Source organism: Anarhichas minor, unplaced genomic scaffold (assembly GCF_050575085.1).
Source record: "Anarhichas minor isolate MPS153535 unplaced genomic scaffold, ASM5057508v1 ptg000017l, whole genome shotgun sequence".
NCBI classification, from domain to species: domain Eukaryota; kingdom Metazoa; phylum Chordata; class Actinopteri; order Perciformes; family Anarhichadidae; genus Anarhichas; species Anarhichas minor.
Genome location: NW_027466463.1, coordinates 6,381,076 through 6,403,129, shown reverse-complemented (window position 1 = coordinate 6,403,129; position 22,054 = coordinate 6,381,076). Strand labels below are relative to the sequence as shown.

Sequence of the window (22,054 nt, the reverse complement as noted above, 5' to 3'; positions counted from 1 at the left end):
GTCACTCTGGATTACTGAACCACAGCCAGATTACTGGCCCGTGCTGGCCCCGATTTAAAGCTGTCGTGACAGAGGGGCGGAGTCTAAAACTAAATTATTTGTTTAGTCAGTGAAACTCTACTTACGATACAGAGACAACCATTCTCCAATTCAAATACATTGATTAACAATGGGATATTTTGTTGTACTTTTAACAAAAAACAAGGTGCCAGAGTGGATTAAAAAAAAGCATCAAAATAGACAAATAGAGCTTGTTTATAAAAAAAGTGTTTATTAACTGGCCCCTGACCTATTGTGCTTTTGCAAAAGTGGCCCCCGGGCAAAGCAAGTTGAGTGTGGAAAGAAACCTAAATGAAATACATCAGACGCAACTGTGAAAATGAATGTAAATGTTAAAATCATCCTCACCAATGGAGGAAAGTGGCCATGGTTTGTAACAGACATGAGCGAGCGGCCTCCTCTCCGTCTATTTATTACATGAAATTGTTTTTTGGGTTACAGAATCCACGCACGCATATAAAAACATACACAGATTCGCGCATGAGTACTCTGAAGCCGACTCTTTTTGAAAGAGAATCTCAGGTACGGTTCGTCATCGTGGTGGACCTTTGGCTGCTGAATTTTGCGCGTCGTAAAATAAGACCTTACGATTCATAAAACATCTTCTTTGTGACCGTGGTTCCTCCCATCATGCTCCGCTGAACCACTTCCTTGGTGACTTGACGGGTCACCATGCCGCTGGTCTCTGTGTGCTGTGTGGTCATCATCGACCCATCTGTTAGAAAAGAGCAGTTGGTATTAAAGTGTGAATAGATTTTATTTGTGTTTTTAAAGGGGGACAGAGCTGAAACTGAAGCTTAGTTTGTACCTGAGAAGAAAGGGTCCTGCATCATGGTGTGGGAGACGTTGGTCCGCGTACTGACTTCTGTTGGCATTTGGAAAACTTCCCTCCTCGACATTGATTGGCTGTTGTACTGAGACAAATCACCTACATGGAGCGAGGGATGAAATTAATACTTAGAATATTGTTAGCTAAATCATCACAAAAATAATGGCCTCATTTCTACAACATTTGCTGTTGAAATTCATGGTTCCCAGAGGATGAACCTTAAGGTTTTTGGTGCCCCTTAGCTGTTAAAGTGTGTGCAGCATTCAGGGGGATCTCTCAGCAGAAATGGAATACAACAGTCATAGCTATCTTTTCATCAGTGTATAAACATCAGCTTGTCAAAGTAAAATACGCACGCGGCTGTTTGATTTTCGCGCGCGCATGGATCTCATTTGCGCTCTCGGATTTTGACAGTGATTTGCCTTCATACCCGAGAGGATGAACACTTTCCATTTTCAACACTCTACAAGCTCTGCTCTAGCGTCTCTGTGCAGATGATGTCCCATAGTTTAATACATTCATGCTCCCACGGGAGCCGTCTTGTTTTAGGACCCTATGGTCTTTCCTCTAGCGCCACCACAAGGACACGGTTTGCGATTACATTCCAACTACGTTTACGGCCTAAGAAACAAAGTACATCAGTATGGTCGGCATGTCGTATTGTGAGGTGTAATTAACATTTCAGTCTCCAGCAGTCCCTATTGGGAGTTTTTAGATGAATCTGTATCAAAAGCTTTGTCGGTAGGATTCATCTTACTTCCATCCTGAGACTCGATGGTGATGATGCCCTCCCTCTCAGGACCGAAGCCCTGGGTGGTTTGAGCCTGAACTTTAAACTTGTAGGGAACGTTCTCAGTCAGGTTTGGGACGGTCAGACTGGTCTCAGCACTGTCCCCGCTCACTTCGAAGGAACGTACGTCTCCTGGAGGAAACAAGAAACACAGGTCAGAAAATAATATAATTTCACAACAAGAATTTATGGGAACCTAGAAAATGCACAAACCAACTATATAAACATATATCGTTTCTTTCTTTCCAGACAGCCTCACCTCCATCATGCAGCTGTTCGCAGGTGACTACATATCCCAGGATGTCTCCGTTGGGTTTACGGGGTTTCTCCCAGCTGAGCTGCAGGGAATCGGGGCTCAGTGCGGTGAAGACCAGGGGGCCCGGGGCACTGGGAGTGCTTAGAGTAAATGGCGAGCCTACGGGGAAAGACGAAACAGAGAACAGAATAAAAAGAGAGATCTGAAACGACATAAAAGCAGTCACCATGTTGAGAAGTTGTGAGACAAAAATCCACAGAATCGGTACCTGGCATCGGGCTGAGGGGACATTTGGGGTCGACAGCGGACTCGATGGTGATGACCCCCTCTCTCTCTGGACCCCAGCCCTCCTGGCTCTGAGCCTTCACCTTAAATAGGTAGGAATGGTTGGGCAGCAGGTCCTGGATGATTACAGAGTTCTCTGCTGGGTTCGTCACATTAATACGCTTCCCCTCACCTACAGGAGAGGACCTCGGTTGTTTAGCGTCAGCATTAAATGCTCAAAAAACACATTTATAAAAAGATTCAAATGAAGTTTATTCATTCTATCCTAAAGCAGCAAAATGTAAGTTCCTTATTACAGAAACGATGAAAACAAATGGTCCTTGCAGGGGTTCATTTACCTCCACTGAGCAGCTGATAGAGGACACAGTAGCCCATGATGTCTTTGTCACAGCGGGGCTCCTGCCAGCTGACTTTGAGGGCAGTGGGACCGAGAGCAGAAAACACCAGTCTGCTAGGGGTGTCAGGTACACCCGGAGACAGTCGAGCATCTGATGGATCAAGAGGTGAAAGGACAGGGAAGTATAGATTGAACCTATTCATACAAATGGCACTTTGCAATACTTCTGACCCTTTTCCAAAGCATTTTGTTTTCTTTGATTGTTTGAACAATGTGTGTAAGCCCTGAGGGGCAAGAGAGGAAACAAATAATAATTCTGTTGATCCATTTTTAGTCCAAGTCTGATCTAAATTGTTTTCTTTGAGCAGGGAGGAAGAAAACATGAATGCTTTTAGTTCTCTAGTGGTGGTTATGCACTTGAGCCTCGTGTGGCCAAAATGAATATTACACTAACAAACACTTTATAAAATAATTATCTGGACAACAAAAAAATGTTTCACATGCCAAAAAAATTGATGTATAAAGAATATCCTGTCAAAAAATGTTTTTCACCTGTTTTAAGTCATAAACTCAGGAGGGAAAACAATTTAGATTGGATTTAGAGAATTCTTTTTTGTCCTCTCTTGACTCTCAGGACTTCCGTAACAATGAGATGAAAGATACTTTGCTTATCATTTTCCGTGGGTTCCTCATTACAAGCGACCCCTTTCACATTAGACACAGTCGTTTGATCCGTTGTTAATACAAAGTCAGTGATTAGTGCAGCTTTAAGAAATAACCATATTAACTTAGCTTTTGGACAACGACCATATTCGCCTGCTTTTTTCGGTTTAACTTGTCGACTACATAGCTGAACGCTTTGCTTTCATTGGCATACTCTCAAATCTCTAATGTCACAGCATACAGGTTTTCTACCCCACTGAATTATCATATAATGTAACAAAACTTGGATTCAAAAAAGCAAATTTTCATAGGGAACAGGAATGAATGAAAACAAATGACAATCTAAAAAGCAGAGAATCAACTGAAAACATATGGTTTGGCCTGAAAAATGGTTGCCAGTATTGTAAAAATTTGTGATTTGTTGTGTCAAAAACACATAAAACAGCAAGGTGAGATCTTTAAAGAGGAGATCAGGGAGGGTGACAAAGTATGAGACCAACACAGAGGCGGGAATAAAGATGACTGAGGAAGAGTCGCATTAGGCGTCACACCCAGCAAACACACCCAGTGCCTTCATGCTTGTGTTGCCACAGACTCACCATGGAGCACCCTGTCCAGATTAGAGAGGGCGTCATTGACTTCTGAAGACTCAGTCCTGGCCCTCGGGCCCGTAGACAGGTTGTAGCTGAACTGGCTCTGAGAGCTGCTCTGCATCCCAGCGTAGCCGAACCCACCTGATGGCGCATTATGCAGGGGAGGGGGCAAAGGAGGAGGACGAAGGGGGGGGGGGAAGAGGTAATGAGAAGAGGCACAGGAGATGAAGGAAGTCGCCCAGTAGGAGAGAGGTGGGCAGGTCGGGAGTGAAGTAAAGACAGACGTAGAGTAACACAAACAGAGCAGAGTTGAGACAAGGGGAGGGAGGGAGAAACAGCGATAGTCAGCAGAGCTCCTGCAGTGTGGATAAGCCTGCTGTGCAGCCAACAGCCCCAACCCTGCTAACAGATGTCCAAGCCGTCGGCCTCATGTGCTTGCAGTTTACCTGCCGAGGTGTCTCAACTATTGCACTCCAGAGTAACATCTTTCTTTGACTAGAGAGTCGAGGGCTCATCTAACGTTTACTTTGGGATAAATTCAAACCCCTGCGGAGGTCCGAAGCTTACCTAGATCTGGGAACTTGCTTGACACGTCTCCCATGATGATGGAGTCTCGGATGTTTTCATCTCCGTAGCCCCTGTCCGAGCGCTTCCTCATGACCACCTCTGTCGTGTGGACTCCTCCTCCGATCATGTCAGTTCTGCGAGAGCCTCCTGCCAGAGGAGAGACGGATCAAAGATAAAGACAAATAAAATCTTGACCTTTTGTCCACGTTTTTCTCTATGTAGTTGCTGCCGTCCCTACCTGACATGTAGGTGGTGGATGTGTCGGTGATAAAGGAGCCGCCTGCCCCTTTGTAGTTTGAGCTCATGGTGGATGTGTCGGTGATAAAGGAGCCGCCTGCCCCTTTGTAGTTTGAGTTCATGGTGGACATTGGAGAGGACGAGGAAGACAAGTTGCGTGTCGCTGATCCCCCTGGGAAAAGGAAGTTCTGGTCCCATTTCCCATTCATCATGTAATCTGTGAAACACCACAACAGGAGCCAGGAGAGTCAACAGACAGAATATAGGAAAATTTAGCAGTTAGCATTCGAGCATTCTGACGCTGATTGGAACAAAACAGGGCCATTGATGTCAAGCACCCAAAAACCAGGCTCGGCCAAATCTATAGAGGAAGCACCAGCAGCTTGAGACCTGTAGCTCTCAGTCCTACTTGTGCCACTTACAGAAACAGCAGCAACATTTTAGACTGGCAGATGTGTGCCGTCTACAGGCCAGGAAAGTAGTAGCTTCTGGAATTGTGTCGATGGTGCCACCTGCAGCCAATGAGTGTTACAAATGCAGGTATTTTTCTTTCTTTTCGCAGCTGCTGAACTGTTCGGCTCATCTGTTGTTTTAGTAGAATTGTCACTATTTCTCCACATAATTTAAACTTTGCACTCACTACTCTTGTGGGTCATAGATGGTTGGAGAGGAACAGTCATTTAAATGAATAACTAAGAGTCTATTGCCACTTTAGCGGCTCTGACTAAATTCTATCAGCATACCCATGTTCATCATATTAGCATGTCATTTAGCTAAAGTTACCAATTTAGCTCTGAACAAAAAGGATGATGGTAATGTCTTTAGTCAAGGCAAAGCTGTACCACAATTGATGCCAAATCAACCAATATTGGTGTGGGAACTTTCAATGTGTGTACGCAACTTTGTCCCAATCAATCTAGTAGATGTTTGGCTGGATGACTTTGACCTGGTGATGGCGCTAGATGAAAAGTTAGGAGACTGCCATGGATACATGGGTGCCATGGATATCTGAATGCTAATCCATCTAATAGATGTTGATACATCAAAAATGTAAACCTCATAATGGTACTATAAGACAAAATAACCAAAGTCATTAGGATTCATCCACTTGAGACCGTGCCTTTCGGTCCATACAGATTTTGCAGTCTGCACAAAAGTAGTTTACCAACTTGCCATCCATTAAGCCACGCCTCCAGTGTCGCTAAAAATGCAGCAGCTACTCTGCGGGTGGCCCAAGGTTTAAAATTGGAGAAGTTTTAGCCTTCTTCGCCTGTAGGTGGCGACATCAACGTGTCTTCATCCACAGATCTAAACAGTTGCTGCTATTACTTTGGCATGTGGAAAACTCATTTCATACTGGCTGTACAGCTGGCCGAATGTGAAAAAGTTTCGTAGGATGCTGTGCATCACAAAATAAATACGAATATAGCTGCAAGGAAAAACAATCAACAGCTGCGAGGAAAGGCGTCGTCATTGAAACTGCGCTGCAGTGATGTATTTGAGTAAGAAGGCGTTATTTCCATACAGCCGCACAGTACCTAAGCCTTCACACACACACACCCGACAAGATGCCTCCAGATCACTACCTCCCCAGTGGGATGGAGAAAGGACAGACAGAGAGACCTGGAGAAGCCTGCCCTGCCCCCCCTCCCCCGATCATCAACTGGAGGTGGGGCAGTTGATGCCAGTGCTCCTCTCTGGGCAGGTGGCGGGAATACAGATGGGAATAGGTGCCAGCTAGGGGCAAGGGGACAAGGACTGAAGCCCGAAATTTAAATGATTAGACAAATGTTGTTCTGACAGGATCAAATCACGAAAAGGCAGAGAGAAACGCCGGTTGGCTTGCCGGGCACCTGGCTGGCCGTGCATCATAGCTGACATGCTAGCTGCCTGTCTGTCTATCTGTGGCTCTGATGGAATGGTCTTCACCTGGCAGGGGCGTTTGGGCGTAGCTGGGGTGGGGGGCCTCATCTGAGCTCGTCTCTGTGTCTGTGCTGAGCCGACTGGAGATGACGTCCACCCGCTTTTTCCACGACACCTTACGGAGATCCAGGTTGGACCCCACCAACTTGACATATTGCCAGCCTTGTGTTTGGGGTCACAGGGAAGAAGCAAGCAGGCGAAGGATAGATTTGTAGCGGAGAAGTATCAAGGGTTGGCTTTACTATACATTACTTTCCAAGAAAAAGCGATCAAACACATAAATGGGATTATAAGATACACTATGGAAGTATATATATGTTGGTTTATGTCACAGAAGCCCAAATTGTCTTCACATGAACTTCCAGAGAAAAGAGCACAAAAAAAAGGCTGCAGAAAGCAGGAGGGTGACAGCAGATTTGACGAGGGAAGGCCTTGCACTCTGTGATCGGAAAGCACTCCTATCTGGGGATATATTGGAAGCACATTTTGTTGCTGCCTGGCTGGGACATTGCCTGGAGGCAAAAAATGCCCGCCAGATGACACGAGAACGAGGCCAGCCCTGAGTTTCACAACTCCTCCAGCTCTTCCTCAATGCCACTCTTTTAAAAATTAGGAAGAATATTAATGTCACAGAGAAAACACTCACAACTGAGAAAGAGCCAGAAATCCTGAGGTTTTCAAAAAAAGAGTCTCACAAGCTGGGTGATTTCCGACAGCATAGCTGTGACCAACATTTCGTTCCCTCTCCTTCTGACGAAGCAATGACACCACAACGCATGAACGCGTGGGGTACAAGAACAAAGCAAGGTGCATGAGAGCACGCAGAATGTGGAACAATTGGATCCATATTGTAGTGATAGCTCACACTCTAGCAGTCTGACATCCATCTTTCCAGAGCAGAACATACAGAGCACTAGAACAATGAGTTTACACTGTCAGCTGTTATAAGCAGCTTGTGGTTTTGGCTCTGGGTACCCACCTTCACCAGAGACGCTGGGTGTCTTGGAGCCTGTAGGGGACCTCAGCACCTCATCGCTGTACATCAGGTAGCTGTCATACTCGTCTCCTGCCTCTGCATCCACAATAGGGATATCTGGAATGATGGGAACTGTAGGGACAGAAAGAGAGGAAAATGACTCTTTTCAAGGAACGACAGATCGACTGGAAGTGTTCCAGAGGTGTGCTTGCCCCCCCTGACTTACTGGACAGAGGTCTAGCAGGCTGTGACGCCAGGTTGATGGTGGCATCTTTGAAGGGGCCCCAGCCTATGCTGTTCATGGCACGGACCTTGTACTGGTAGGTCTGAGCGTTCTGGAGGTTTTCAATCAACAGCATTCGCTTCTTGGGGTTGTCGATCTTTACTTTCTTAGCAGGGCCCACCGCCTCTGTGAGGAAAGTATTGCGAGATGGTGAAAATGACATCATGCAACTATCTGTAGAGCGTTTCCTGATTTTTCAAGTCGGACTCTTACTCTTTTCGTCGTCGATGGGAGTGTAGATGACCTCGTAAGCCGTAATTTTGCCGTTGGTCTCTGCAGGCTCTGCCCAGCTCACCTGAGTGACAGTCGGACTGATGACATTAAAGGCCAGACGTCCAGGTTCACCAGGCACTGGAGGAAAAATGGAACAGGGAGCGATTGTATGTATGTATGTAACAGTATGTTCCACAGGATTGGCAGTTCACTTTAATATAATATTTGTCTACTACTGATTGTGATGCAACATTGACTTCATGTCGACATAGTCACCACGACAGATACACGACAGTTTCCAAGCAACTGATTTAGACATTGCAAACGTCTTTCCTACGTCTTGCATTTAAAGTCATACACTACAGGCATTTAAATATGCATATGAGGCATTGTCTTATTAGATATATGCAAATTTGCATAACTTTCCAGAATAGAAATCTGAACATTGGATAAAGCCAGGTCCAAAATTATTCTTTCATTTTGTTTTAGAGTCCTAGATTAATACAGAGGCCATGTTTTTAGTTATTAAATGCTCTATATAACAGGCTATGAATGATATATTACCAAATCCCTCTGTAAAAACATTCAGACTATAGACAGGAATGAAATGGAAAGTTTGGTGTAAGTAAGAGCTACTGAAGTGGAGATTTCTGAGTCTGAGAAAAAACTAATTTAAAAATATGTATTGTAAAATGACGTACATTTTGAAGACAGTACAGGTGAATAGGATAAACATCTTTAACTAAAATATATCAACATGAAGCTTGCATGAACAGCAGTTCACTGAATTCTCAGTAATTACCATCCTCAAGTGTTTGACAGGGAACCATTTCTGTGTCGTAGCCATCTCCCATTGCGTTGTAGCCGCACACTCTCGTCTCGTAGTCACAAAAGGGGTACAGGTTGGTCAACTCAGCTTGAGTAGTCTTCACATCTAAGACCTGGGCATCTTTCTCTGGGTCGCCATAGATCCAATACTTTACCTGAAACGAACAAGGAAAGATAAGATTCAGTGTTTCAGTGCCCATTGTTAATGATGGTAGTGAACCCAAGTTGAAGCATCTCAACATGTAGATTCGATTTGTACCTTGTACCCCATGGGGTTACCAGACGCCGGGTCCCAGTTGAGGCGGATGTTTCTGGGTCCAGTTGCTTTGGCCTTAAGGTTTGCTGGGGCTAAAAGGCGACCGCCAGGGGAGGTGACTTTTGGGCTTACGAAGCCCTTCTGCTGCACTTGGGAAATCTCTGGTGCAGGAACTGGAAGAAGTGACAGGATGAATCAAACATTTACCAGCTACAGTACCTCTTTTTCAGAATGCTCCCTTCTCTCATCATCTAAAATCTGAAACACCACAACGACAGAAACTCCACAAATTGCCAGGTTTTTGCAACGAATGACTCCGGGTCTTACCTCCGTTAGTGACATTGACAAGGGTGGTCTTCCTGTCTCCGACAGAGGCGTTGCTACTTGGGTCATACAGCTCCAGTTGGATGGTCTCTGGCTTGATTGGGCCAGGGTGGGCCGTCGGGTCGATCACTATGTTCTTCTCCGTCTCTCCAGGATTAAACTTCAGAGGGCCGGATAATTCAAAGCGCTTGGCCTTCTTGGTGCGCCACTTCACTGTGGCGGGGCTGTCCTGGTTGCGAGTGCGGACCACGGGGATGGTGTAGGTGGGATCAGATGTGCTGAAGGTCTGGGTGCCCTTTTTGAACATCATCACACTGGGCTCTGGGTAAAACAAGATAATGTAAAGGAAGAGAAGAAACCACAGCAATCAGTGCTTTGGGTCGGAACAAAGGTTAGTGCCGCTGATGTAAAGCCTCTCGCATTTTTTTTTCACCTGGCTGGTCTGTGATGGTGATAGTAGTTCTCGGGTAGCGTCCCAGCTTGGCGCCCTGCCGCGGGTTGCTGAGATCCATGACAAACTGCTTAAACTGTTTGTCTTCCAGGAGGCCATCTTTCTCGCTCAGCTCCAGCAGACGAACAGGCACCATCTTCTGGGTCTCATCGGGATTAAAGGTCAGGTCTCCTTCCATAGCCACAAAGTCCTTAAATACACAAAAAGAACAGATTAGGAATGCAGTCCTAGTCCTCTCACTTCACAAATGCCAACTATAGATAGCAGGCCCAAATGTTGTTGTCGGTGAGCACACCAGCTCACCTTCTTATCCTTGGCTGTGAGGTCCCGTGTGCGGTAGGTGACCTGTGAGCGTCCATCTTCTATGATCTCTCTGCTGATCGGGATGTTGGCAATTCCGTCCAGCCTGCTGTAGGTGTAGGCCGGCTGGAGGAACGAGAAGACACTGGTGGCTGGGAAAGAGGAAGAGGAGACTCCATTAGAGCAATTCACAGTGAAGACTATACACTTCTTCTGACACGCAAAGTCCGAGGTCTCTCACCATGCTCTTTGATGATGGTGATGTTGACCAAACGTTTTCCAATCTCAGCGATACCCAGTGGCACGTCATTGGCCTCCACCTGCAGCTGCTTCTTGTCATCGTCTTCATCCTTGACGAAGAGCGGCACGTGGACGTCTACCGACTCCACACCTTCTTGGAACTCTATCGCTCCTGCGGCCTCTGTAGATGGGAGAGCAAATGAGACGACAAGATTTATCGCGAGATTGATAACACAGGCATGTTCAGTTGAGATCAGGAATTGTTTCGCTTAACGTCGCAACAAACGGAACATTTGAGTTATTAATTTCATCCCCACACGGAAATAGTTAACAATCACCTCGGTCTGTGGCCACAGTGTAGTAGCCGGGCACCACCTTGAGATCATGCATGTTTCCAGACTGGACGCTTTTCTCCGTGAGCTTGACGATATCAGGGTAGCTGCTGCGAGGAGCAGATAGGACGGTGTCCATGATGGCGTAGTCCTGCCTGAAGAGCACAGGAGGGGCAGAGAAGTTAGAAATGCATGACCTCCGCGTCCTTCAAAAGAACTCTGGTGATGTCCTGTATTGTATTTCATTGTGTCAATCAGAATGTTACCTTTTTCCGGCATTTCTCTGCATTCTGCAAGAACCGAAACAGGTGTTGATGAGTGCAAGAACAGACATTTCATTTCCATTTCTGTTTCAAATATGTGAATATGAAGGATACTGTTTCTTACAATTGCGACTGCATTCAGTCAATGTAGTTAATTGAAGCAATAAATCCCTCAGTGCAATATTAACAGAGAGTTTCCAGCAAAGTCTGTGAGGGTTGAAGGCTGTCCCACTGTCAAATCATTGAGGGTTTGAGGGGTGTCTCGCAGACATTTTAAGCCCTTTATGAACCTTTTCCGTAAGTCCGCATTTCTGCAGACTTTGCCTTAGGGAACTACCCACAATTCATAGCAATCTGACGTTAAACAGGGGGTTACTAGTGGAAGCATGGAGACGTAAAAAAAAGGTAAACAAAGAGGATGGCACATGTGTGTTCAGCCTGGCAAATTATATTTACTCAGAAACATTACGGATTAAAGATGGAACATGAAAACACATGAAGTTTAGAGGAATGGAAACAGATACTATGGTACACCGATTTATTCATTTAGTCATTGAAGCTGTTTTGAAAAAAATGAGTAAATAATTCATTTGAAATTACAAGCCTGGAAGACGTTCAAATCAGGGAGTAAAAAGTATAAAATAAATTAAAACTTGTTTTGACGTTGACACATTGTGATATGTTGCTGTCCCATTCGTTTTACACCATTTAAAGCCCTTAGCCTCACACTCAACCATTACCAGGTGACGTCAGTAAGTCCTTGAGGGTAAGGACTCCGCTCGGGCTATGGAGGTTAAGTCCTTGGGGTGGCATTGGGATTGGGCCATGCTCTTGATGCTGCTCAAAAACAGCACTTCCTGGTTCTCAGCAAAAAAGGCATCCTAAACTATGAGCGCAGAAGATTTTATGGACGAGGCAACATTTTCCAGTGTTTTGACTGACTCGGCTATTCGGATGTATTTATTTGAGCCAGAGTTTACGGCCGAAGCAATGCAGCGGAGAGAGGCCAAGGCTGCAGCTGCATCAGCCGTGCAAGAAGCTCACGAGCGATGCATCCTGGTACATGTAGGCACTGCCGGCATGGCTCTGCGAGCAGGACAACTCAGCTGTCTCGCTCAATACAGCCCACACTAAGGATTTTATTGCTTCAGTCGACTACATTTACCATCAACACTGATTGGACATCCACATAAAAAGGTTTCTTTTTGAGGAACATGCTGTATGTAACCAGACAAGTAGTTTCACACATCTTACCTGAATGAGGTTTTTTGCACCTTCTGGGCGCCGGGGATCTGCTTGTAGAACTCATTTAGCTGGACGGAAGAACAAAAGTACTCAGTGATGCAGTCATCATTCACACACTCATGTGCCCACGGATAAACGAAAACACACTCACGTTATCGGCAACTTCCTTGCGGAGCTGTTCGGCATCTCTGGATTCGGGACGAGACAGGTTCTCAGCGAACAGCCTGTTCAGTCGGAGAGAGATCGGGAACTGGACTACAAGGGGAGAAAGGAACCATGAAAACAAACAGAGGTAAGAGTAACATCATTTCATCTTTAAATTCAGCATCATCCTTGCCCCTAACTTCTTTCGTAAGTTTATAGTTGCTGAGCACTCACTGGTCTCTTTAGGGTTGGGCTTTATCAGAGCCTGGGGGTGATTGGGTGATCGGTGTACGTTATCTGTGACCTTCCAGCGAACCACATCGGTTCCTTTGGGTGGGCCGGTCCTCACCATTGGCGTGTCCAGATGGTCTGAGGTGAGCAGAGACTGACGGAGCAAATACTCATCTTCCTTGAAGCCAACCATACGACCTGGAGAGAACGCAACATAAGGGTGATGCAAATTCAACATGGTCCCCAGATGGGAGGATAACGCATCTAAAGCAACATTGTCACGTGTGAGTCCTACCTGTCCTACAGCAAGGCAGCAGGGCAAGACAGCTCTGTGTCAAGAGAAGACAGAAGGCATTACTTTCACTGAGACTTAATAAATATTCATCATCAATGGGTAAAAATGGGAGTGTTTTTACCTGGCAGCAGGTTTTGCAGCAGGCGCAGTATTTCCAGCAGCAGAGCAGCAGAAGTGCCAGCAGCAACAAGAGGAACAAGAGGAGCGGGAGCAACCACAGGAGGCTGGCAGGGGGACAATCTGAAGGTTGGGCACAGAGAGTACGATCATACAGAGCGCTGCTGGCTCACATCACTCCTGTTTTAAACTCATTGCGCTGGCTTCCAGTTAGGTGCTTTTGGGTAGTTTCAGTCTTTTCAGACAGCGAGCAGTTGCTGGCGCTTTTCACTTCCGGTGGCGTCTAGCTATGCATACAGTTTTGGTGTTAATTGTCCAGGTTTTAAGACATCCATCCGTCACCACAAATACAATGGAGTATGGTGCTCACACCTTTGTACTGCAGGGATATGTCAGCTTTCACATGTTAGATATTTCTCCATATCGTTAATATCAACACCTAAATGAGCCACGATCAAAGTAAGAAAGAAAACTATGACCCCATTGCTCATGGTAAGAAGATGGAATCGAAGTATTGAAATCTACTTTGAGCACTTAAGCTTAATTAAAAAAAAAAAAAAACACTTTCTAAAGCACAAAATGACAACGGTCAAGTGTTTTAATAAATGATACATCAGCTGCTGAAACGAGAGCACAGAGCATTATGTGATACATATCCAACCTGCAGCTCACCTCTCTTTTTGAGCACCTGGACCTCCAGGGCTGCACGACTGGAATCTTTCGGGGTTTCGACAGTGTAGTTGTAAGTACAGTCGTCATCCTCATCACGGAAACTGCACGATTCTAAACCCTTCTCCGCTGAAAGCACATACATAGACACACGTCAATGTTTTCAGGCAATGCTGATATAGTGTCAAAAGCTGATATAGTGTCAAAAGTTATCATCATAACAACCTTAAAGACGATGATGTGCATAGTGTAGTGGATCATTTATCATTCAGTAAAACCAGTCAGTTTGCTCCTTTTAGATGTGCGTACCTTTTTTGAGTTCATCCACGAAGACAATTTCGAATAGGCACGTGTCACATTTTTCTTTCTCTTTCATTTCTCCTGTTTTCCAGGCCTGACACTGGACACAAGACCTCGTCCCCTCGCACACGCCCATCTGGGCCTAGACACGACCCACGAACACACATACACACACACATCAAAAGAAGGCCAAGCGGGACTCAATGAATGAGGCATTGAGTGTAGTTGAAAAAGCAAAAACGCGACTAGAAATAGTAGGAGCTGACGTCATCAATACACATGTCTATACATTACACCCACTCACCTCGAAATTTGGCTCACAGGTTGTAGTCGTTGCCAAACCAGATTCAAGACACTTACATTGGCCGCAGATACATTGACCTCGCCCATTGCAGATGCCCTGGTGCAGATAAAGACACAGTCAGGCTCCTGAAGACGTGTAAGGTGACATGATAACGTCCTCTATTGACACAAGCTGTTGGCTCTACTCACACCCCTGCTGTCCAGACAGGTCTGGGTGCTCTTGGGACACCCGCAGGCATCGCCCGTCCAGCCCTCAAAACACGCACACTGACCCATGACACAATAGCCCCGGTCTGATGAGAGAAGAAAGAATGAGATTTAACTGCATTATAAGTGGTGTGGGGACAAATGGTGGGAGGTGTTGTTGAACAATAAATTACTAATAGTATACAGAAAAGAAAAATTAGACAAATGCAGCATGCTGAAGACTTTATTTGTATTAATATTATTATTGTTATTATTTGTATGTTTTTTAATTAATCAGTTATTGTAATTATTATTGTTTTAATTAATTTAAGTTTTCCAATTGTATTTATTATTTATTTATTTTAATTTTTCTTGGGTCTTTTCACCTGCCCCTGAGGTTATGCAAAACAAACAGAACATACAGGCGGTGAAAGTGACACCATACCCATACATTCACCCTTAATCACCAATTAAACAACCACAAATTGTCGTACCATTGCAGAGGAAGCCGCCATGTCTTTGACACTGGGTCTTGTCGTACTGACAGAATTGTCCCTCAAACTGATCCGCGTTGTTGCACACGCAGGTTCCACACTCCTGGCACTCCCCACGGCCTGAACATGGGTCCTTCATTTTCGGACCAATACACTGACTTTTGTCCACAGACTGTGTTTTTGAGCAGTTACAGAAGGGACCCACCCTGAAGGAGACACGGAGACAGACAAAGACCTGATTGAACCCAGAGGCCTGAAACAGTCCCTCTGGAGAAATATTCTCTGTAAGAAATAATAGTTAAAGTCTCACCAGCCAACATTGCACTGACACTTCCCACACACAAGGTCTCCCTGTTGGTTGCACCTGTCTGCATTAGGGATGGGAGACTGGAGGAAAGGTAAAAGACACTGGGATGACTCCGCTGTACAAACAGGTGTGTAAGTGGCTTCACCTCAACTTTTTTGTGCGCTTCGGTGTCAATCTGCATGCCTACCTTCTCACATTCGCAGATTGGACACAAAATCGAGGCCTTAACTTTGAGGGCAGTGTTGAAGGTTGTAGGTTTGACTGCCATTATCCCCTCTTTTGTGCCCTGACCCATCTGGCAGACAAGTTGTTCATCGATCATTCGCTGGGCTGTGAGCCGCATCTTGAAGTAGCCCTGGCGAACACACACACACACACACACAATGTTAGAGCATCTGTGTGCACTTTAAGCATTTAGCTGTCAGAGTCTAAGCATTAACAGAGTTAGATCAACAAGTTAGGACAATATTGGTGATGAAAATTAAAGAGCCTGTAAAAGCTGAGATAAAAACTAATTGAAGTCAATCATTAGTTTAATTGGGCAACATTTTGTATGAACTAATTATTAATTTGATGGCTGTATTGTATACACATAGACAATAATTCAAATGTTGGTAACAGAATGAATTCCTGTCATTTTTGGCTACAAAATAACTAGATTTGAGGGAACATACATGATTTCTACATTTCTCCAAATCCAACACTATTTGAGTACAGTTGTACCTGACACTGTTTACATATTTAGTTGAGTTAGAAGAAGGGATAATAAAAAAATCTACATATCTGCTTACAATTCCAGGAAGAACTTGCTTTTTGTTTTTGATTCCATTTGCAAGAGGAAATTCTTTGAAATAGATTTCATATGACGCTCGGGATGGCTGGCCTTTTTTAAACTTATTGAGCTATTTATCTTTTGTCTTGGAGTTAAGGGAATAGAGAAGTATTTCTAATTATGAAAAAAATATTTTTGTAAAACAAGTTTTTCTGAAATGTTATATGTGAATATGCAAATGAGGCATTATCTATTGCTAAAGAGAAATCTACAGACACAAATAGACAAAGTAGAAAAAAAACACCTAAATATGTAATTGTGGATGTTTTCTTTCCACTAGTCTGAAAGAAGACGAAAAGTAGCCCCAATGCTCAAAATTGACCAGTGCATGAAAAAACAAATGTCTTTGGCTTAAAAAAGAATTAATATATTGGATGTTAGCACAAAATATCAATCTAAGCAAGGACTATCAGCTTTAAAAAACAAGAATTGGGCTTCTAACTCCATGTATGTTTGTGTTTTTCAGTTTCTTGTTCTTCTTCTTACTATTTCGCCAGGCAACAAAGTAAAGGCCCCGTCTTGTTCGCTTCCATCGACATTGAAGAATGTTTCCTTGATAGCGCCGGGTGTGTTCTCTGCACGGATGCTCATCTTAGAACGGATACTCTGTAAGGACAAATTAAAAATGTCAGCAAGCAGAAATTTGCACAGCCACTGGACTCGATTGTCTACAGAGTTGCCATCAACTGCAAAAAGACACCAAAAAACGTCCTCTTCTACCTAACAATTGTCAGAGGAGGGGACGTTTTACCTTGAAGGCAGTCTGCATGAGTTCCAGGATGTTCTCAGAGTCTTCTTGCAGCAGACCGATTTCAGCAATGGGGAAGTAGTCTTTGAGTTTCTAAACAGAGAATCACGCACGATACAAAAATAAATCCATGACCTCAACTCTGACCTAAAACCTGACTCCATGTTTCAATGAAAGCCCACTGACCTCGTAATAATCGTAGGAGTGATTGGTGACAGCAAAGATGGGAATGATGTTGTGTTTGCCCAGCAGACGGACCAGTGTGGGTATTGAAGGGTAATCCTGGTGTATATCCTTTGTGTATTTGTCACGGTCGTCGAGGTGGCAGCCCTCGTCGTTGCGCTTCAAGATGCCCGACAGCACGTTGGCACCGTCTGACTCGTAGTGGAAGGCTGACTCGGTGGAGAAGACCAGGAGATGCGTGCTTTCGTTACGCCAGCCGATCTCCTTCTACAATAAGAATATCAATAAAATGTGAGCGGAAGAAACAGTGGTTCGTAAAGAGATTCAAAAAGAGATTCAAAGATGCAACCTTTGCTGAGCAGAAGCCATTGTGGCCAAAAGTAACAATTATAATCACTACAGCATTGTGTGAACTCGCTTGGCAAGGGCTTGAATGTGACAGATGTTCATTTATATTTTAAAGTCTGCCTAACAGAGAATTAAAAGGCAAGTTTTAGCCTTTTTTATAATCTATTTTTGCCACCCACATGTAAGCATTGCAACATATGTTTTGTATTTAACATTCTTACAAACCCCACAAACTGTAGCCTGCAATATGGCATCAAAGCCTCCTTCAGGAGCATCCAGGTTGCCAGATATTTTCTCATTCTGGAGCTTACTGCTGAAGCTCTCCGCGTCGTTGGTCAACCGGATGACGTTTTGGAAAGAGAACGGTGGGTCGCTGTTGTCCCACGGCTTAGCCAGTCTGAGAAGGTGGAAGGAGGATAGACGTAAAAAGAAGAGAGAAAAGAGGGAATGGCATTTCGGTTAATCTACGGTATGTCAGTGCTTAACTTTATTCAACGTGTTCATGTGACATTTTCCCGCTTACTTTTCGGGTCTCATGTCCGTCTGGGGCTCGATGACTTTGTCCACAAACTTTCCAAACCCGATGGTGTAGTCTTTTGACAGCGTCTTAACAAAGGTAGCTATAGGAAACGCATTCGCCATCAGCATTAACGCGACAACTCGCTCGACAGTCGGCACAACAAGTTGCCAATACAAAGACGCTCACCCAGCCCGTTGCCCATCCTCTTCAAGTTTTCCAAATCGTCAGCCATAGAGTTGGAGAAGTCCATGAGAATATATAGGTCCAGGGGGCCTTCGGTCGGAGCAAACACTTGGAACTCAACCGTCTTCTCCTCTCCTGGCAGAAAGCTCATGCTCATCTGCTGTGGATACACTTGGGACAGCTGAAGGCTCGTGTCGATTTGTTGCTTCTGCGCAGCGAGAAGGGAGACGGAGAGGAAGCACAAGGGGAAAAAAGTCACGACGTCATACTTTTTGATTTAAAACAACAGCATACATTTGAGACTAAAGAATGATTGGGAGAGAAAAGAGAGTGGTGAAGACTTACTTTTTCAATCTTCATACTGCTGTGATCTGTGATTACAGCAGGACTGCAGCCGCGGACAAGTATATTCTTGTACAGGTCGCAGCGAGGGCCATTAAAGGTCTGAGCAGACGGGAAGTTTGATTAGTGAGTTCTGTTTCCTTTACATTACCGTGCCGAGTCTTTGCATAACAATCACTTTTGTTTTATGCAAAATGAAGATTGATTTTGTGCCTGGAAAATGGTAGCAAACTCCATCCACTGGTGCAGACCAGGCGATACAGGTGAAAGCTTGAGTTTGTTTTTGTTTTTTTTGGCAAAGAACATTTATCAAAACGTGACTGTAGTTTCAAACCTAGGACAGGTTACGACAAGTACTCCACCTTCAGATGCAGACCATAACATGCAGCTGAAAGCTCCCCCCCAAAAAAACTAGTAGTTAAAAAAAACTAGTGTGGTTAAATTGTCAAATTATAAATTGGAATTCTGTGGTCTTGCTAACATGCAAATCATTTCAAATTTTTGGACAACGTTAGCACATTGTACCAGGGCAAAGTACGTAGCTACCATCCAAGATTCAAAATATGAATCAAGTACATGGTTTGCTAAAAAAAAAAGGCAGTATTTCTCCCTGATGAATGTCAGGATTTGTCTCGGGATTGACAGATTTGAATCCAGTTATTTTTCTACTCCTGCTGTTTTGTGCTCTCACCTCATCAGGGCAGTAGGCACAGCCTGTCCCCACCTGCAGGCATTGTGAACAGGTCCCGGCCCTGGCAGCGAAGCAGTAGTTTTCTGGAGGGGGGGGGGGAACAAAGTGAGAATCAAGCACATGAAGCATAGCTAGAATACCTGCAGTAACACTGAACAGGCTTGCTTTTTCCCCCAATAGTGTTCCAGACTAAATCAATGCAACAGTGATACAGTAGTAAACAAAAAGGGAGATCAAGCACAAATATCTTCCACTAATACAAAATGTCATATACTGTTGCCATCAATAATATTATAATGTGTGCCATACACACAATAGTCTAAAATCGTGGGTATATTATATTTTGGATCAATCAATTATTTAGTCTATATAATTCCCGAAGTTAGTGACAAAATCAATCTTCAAAATGTCCCTGATTTTTTACTGTATAAACAGGGAAAAGGAGGAAATAACTACATTTCAGGTGCTTGAAACAGAGACAGTCACGATCTTTCTCTGATAAATTACTTAAACAAATAATTCATGACTTACTTACTGTAAACTGCAATCTAAACTTTGATTAAAAACTGTAAAACTAAAAAAATATGGTAAGTGATCAATCGCCAACTATCCTGTTCAGGCAAGTGCTTGGATACAAAACAACATGTGATTCAATAACTTGTAGTGACATAAAGTTACATGACTCAGGGGCTTTCTCACCTTCGGCATAGCAGCCGGTCAACAGGACGGCTAGCAGCCCGAGCCCCACTGAGAGACGTAACGTCCATCTCCCCATCTCCTTCCTGCCAACACAAACACATACTGTCATATTTTCACATGTACAGTGTACAGCTAAAATCCACTGGTGGAGGGAGGGGGGAGAGTAGACTAAAGGTGTAACTTGAACCACCTGTACTTTCCCTCAGTCAAGCCCCGGTGAGAGTGAACAGGCCCAAACACTCCCCTTACCTTCACCACAGTTTGTGTGAAAGAGCAGAGTGGTGCAGCACAGAAAAACACTCTGTACGTTCAGAAAATAACAGGAAACCTTTTCAAACACTTCCCTCGTCAACAATAATCATTTTCAACAATAATCATTTTCAACAATAATCATTTTCTGGAATGACCTACTCCATTTTAAAGAGTCTATCTAGCCATGTGGACTGACGTGGTCGCAACAAACCTCCATTATATTGGAGCTGGAAGCAAAAAATCTCAAAGACAGACATCTCAAAACTTGGGCATATAAAATGGCAAGATATCTCTTTTTTTATTTTAAGTCAAATATGACCGTGCTCTCTATATCTGGATTGAAGTGCTAAGTAATGCCTTTCATATACAGTTTTTAATTGGTGCACCATCTTCTGTAGCTCATTTCAGATAGAGACCAACTATAGAGAGCCTGTTGAGACATGATACAATGAGATAGAAAAATAACGACAGGAAGAGACCAATGCAGGGTGGGACCTGGAAATATACTGGGCAGCATGCCGCGTCGACTCTCCACAATAAAACCACATAATACTTTTATGCTGGAATCTTGGATAGAGAGCAATCTGATAAACAGAGAGCTGCAAAAAGATAAAAATAATCAAAAGATCTCCAGTAAAGACAGAAGGTGGAGAGCGAACAGAGGGCACTATGTGGCCTGAAATGTCTCAGTAATTGTCTCAGTGGGCAGAGAAATGAATAATGATGATTTGTACTCTGAGGATTTACACCAGAGAAGGAATTTCGACTTGAGGCGAGAGAAGGGCCTGTCCGAGTTAAAAAACACAGTCTGACAACACATGGGAAAGGCACCTTAGCACCTCGCTGTGAGCTCGAGCTGACTACAGGTGTGTGTGGATGAGTTCATGCAATGCACTGTCACGTAAATCACTGACTGAGATGGCTCGCGGGGAAAGAAAAACAAAAAAAACAGAACAGACCAGCTCCTATCCTAACTTGACCACCAGTCACGGAATAAAGGAGCTGAGTGGAGAGAAAAAAGCACTTTGTATTTTTCCTTCCTTCTCAGACAGAATCATAGGCACGCAGGCGTTTATGACTCTGACAATAAAACTGGGAGACACAAATTACAGTAAGCAAGAGACAGAAAGTATAGATCTGAGTCATACATGCTGCTTTTTCTCTTTGGTCTGGCACAAAGAGAGTAGTTGTTGTCTGTACAGACAAATCCCAGCCTTCGAAGCTGTCGCTTCATTCCACCTTAACAGAATAACACAAAGCAAACTGATATAGGTCGAAATCAGTGGCCGTCCGCAAACTCGCTCACACACACACTCGTCTGGGTCCAGTTTCGTTCACCTGTGTTGCATTGTAGAGTGCGCTTTGATGTGTGCAGCCATGCAGAAAGAAATAATAATTTAAAAAATAAATCTGTCCAGAGCCTTGAGTCATGCAATTCTAAAACCACATGGTGAGATATGAAGTTACACAACGCGCGCTTTAGAACCAACCACCTTGCTCAAAAGGTGCGCAAATGTGAGCCAGCAGAATAATCGGAACATATTACGGGAGTGAGAAGAACACGTTTAAAATGTGAACGGTGTTGAAAACAATGGAGCCATTAGGAAATGTTGCGACTGGATACAAAGAGATTAGTGATCAAACAAACCTCTTACTGCGCGCGCTCTCGCCCAGTCCAAGTCCAAAAGTCCGACAATAAATAAGAAAGAAAAAAATTCCTTCTCGCTTTGTTTGACCCAAAAGTTTGGGGAAAGTTTGTATCCACCTGTAGAGAAATAAAAATAACTTCTTCTCCAAGTCCTCGTGTCCAAGTTCAAAGTTCCAAAAATAAGTCTTTTGTTCCCGTACAGTTGAGTTCTGGTCAAATATTGACTTACTTGTCCTTACGCTCAGCTGAGTCGAGTGTGTGTGTGTGTGTGTGTGTATCCGCGTGGGTGCTAGAGTTTTTAAGTGTGTACG

General features: G+C 44.1%; 1 protein-coding gene across 1 annotated transcript; it reads right to left on the bottom strand.

The window, feature by feature from the left end:
• Window positions 1-521: 521 nt before the first annotated feature.
• itgb4 (integrin, beta 4) lies at window positions 522-19,980 on the bottom strand. Its single transcript, XM_076092892.1, has 43 exons — window positions 19,844-19,980; window positions 19,145-19,227; window positions 18,457-18,555; window positions 18,115-18,319; window positions 17,932-18,028; window positions 17,634-17,805; window positions 17,064-17,327; window positions 16,881-16,970; window positions 16,616-16,735; window positions 15,485-15,652; window positions 15,301-15,377; window positions 14,991-15,196; window positions 14,500-14,603; window positions 14,312-14,407; window positions 14,017-14,149; window positions 13,711-13,836; window positions 13,043-13,161; window positions 12,922-12,955; window positions 12,630-12,824; window positions 12,403-12,506; window positions 12,261-12,319; window positions 11,010-11,033; window positions 10,750-10,898; window positions 10,413-10,592; window positions 10,175-10,323; window positions 9,854-10,061; window positions 9,424-9,741; window positions 9,100-9,269; window positions 8,815-8,995; window positions 8,013-8,150; window positions 7,743-7,925; window positions 7,520-7,648; window positions 6,547-6,702; window positions 4,715-4,834; window positions 4,607-4,660; window positions 4,381-4,524; window positions 3,820-3,954; window positions 2,559-2,708; window positions 2,204-2,392; window positions 1,939-2,094; window positions 1,647-1,811; window positions 869-988; window positions 522-775 (listed from the first exon to the last, which is right to left on the bottom strand). Exons 1-43 carry the CDS (start codon window positions 19,950-19,952, stop codon window positions 645-647), a joined length of 6,009 nt encoding a protein of 2,002 aa, XP_075949007.1. The 5' UTR covers window positions 19,953-19,980; the 3' UTR covers window positions 522-644.
• Window positions 19,981-22,054: the final 2,074 nt, after the last annotated feature.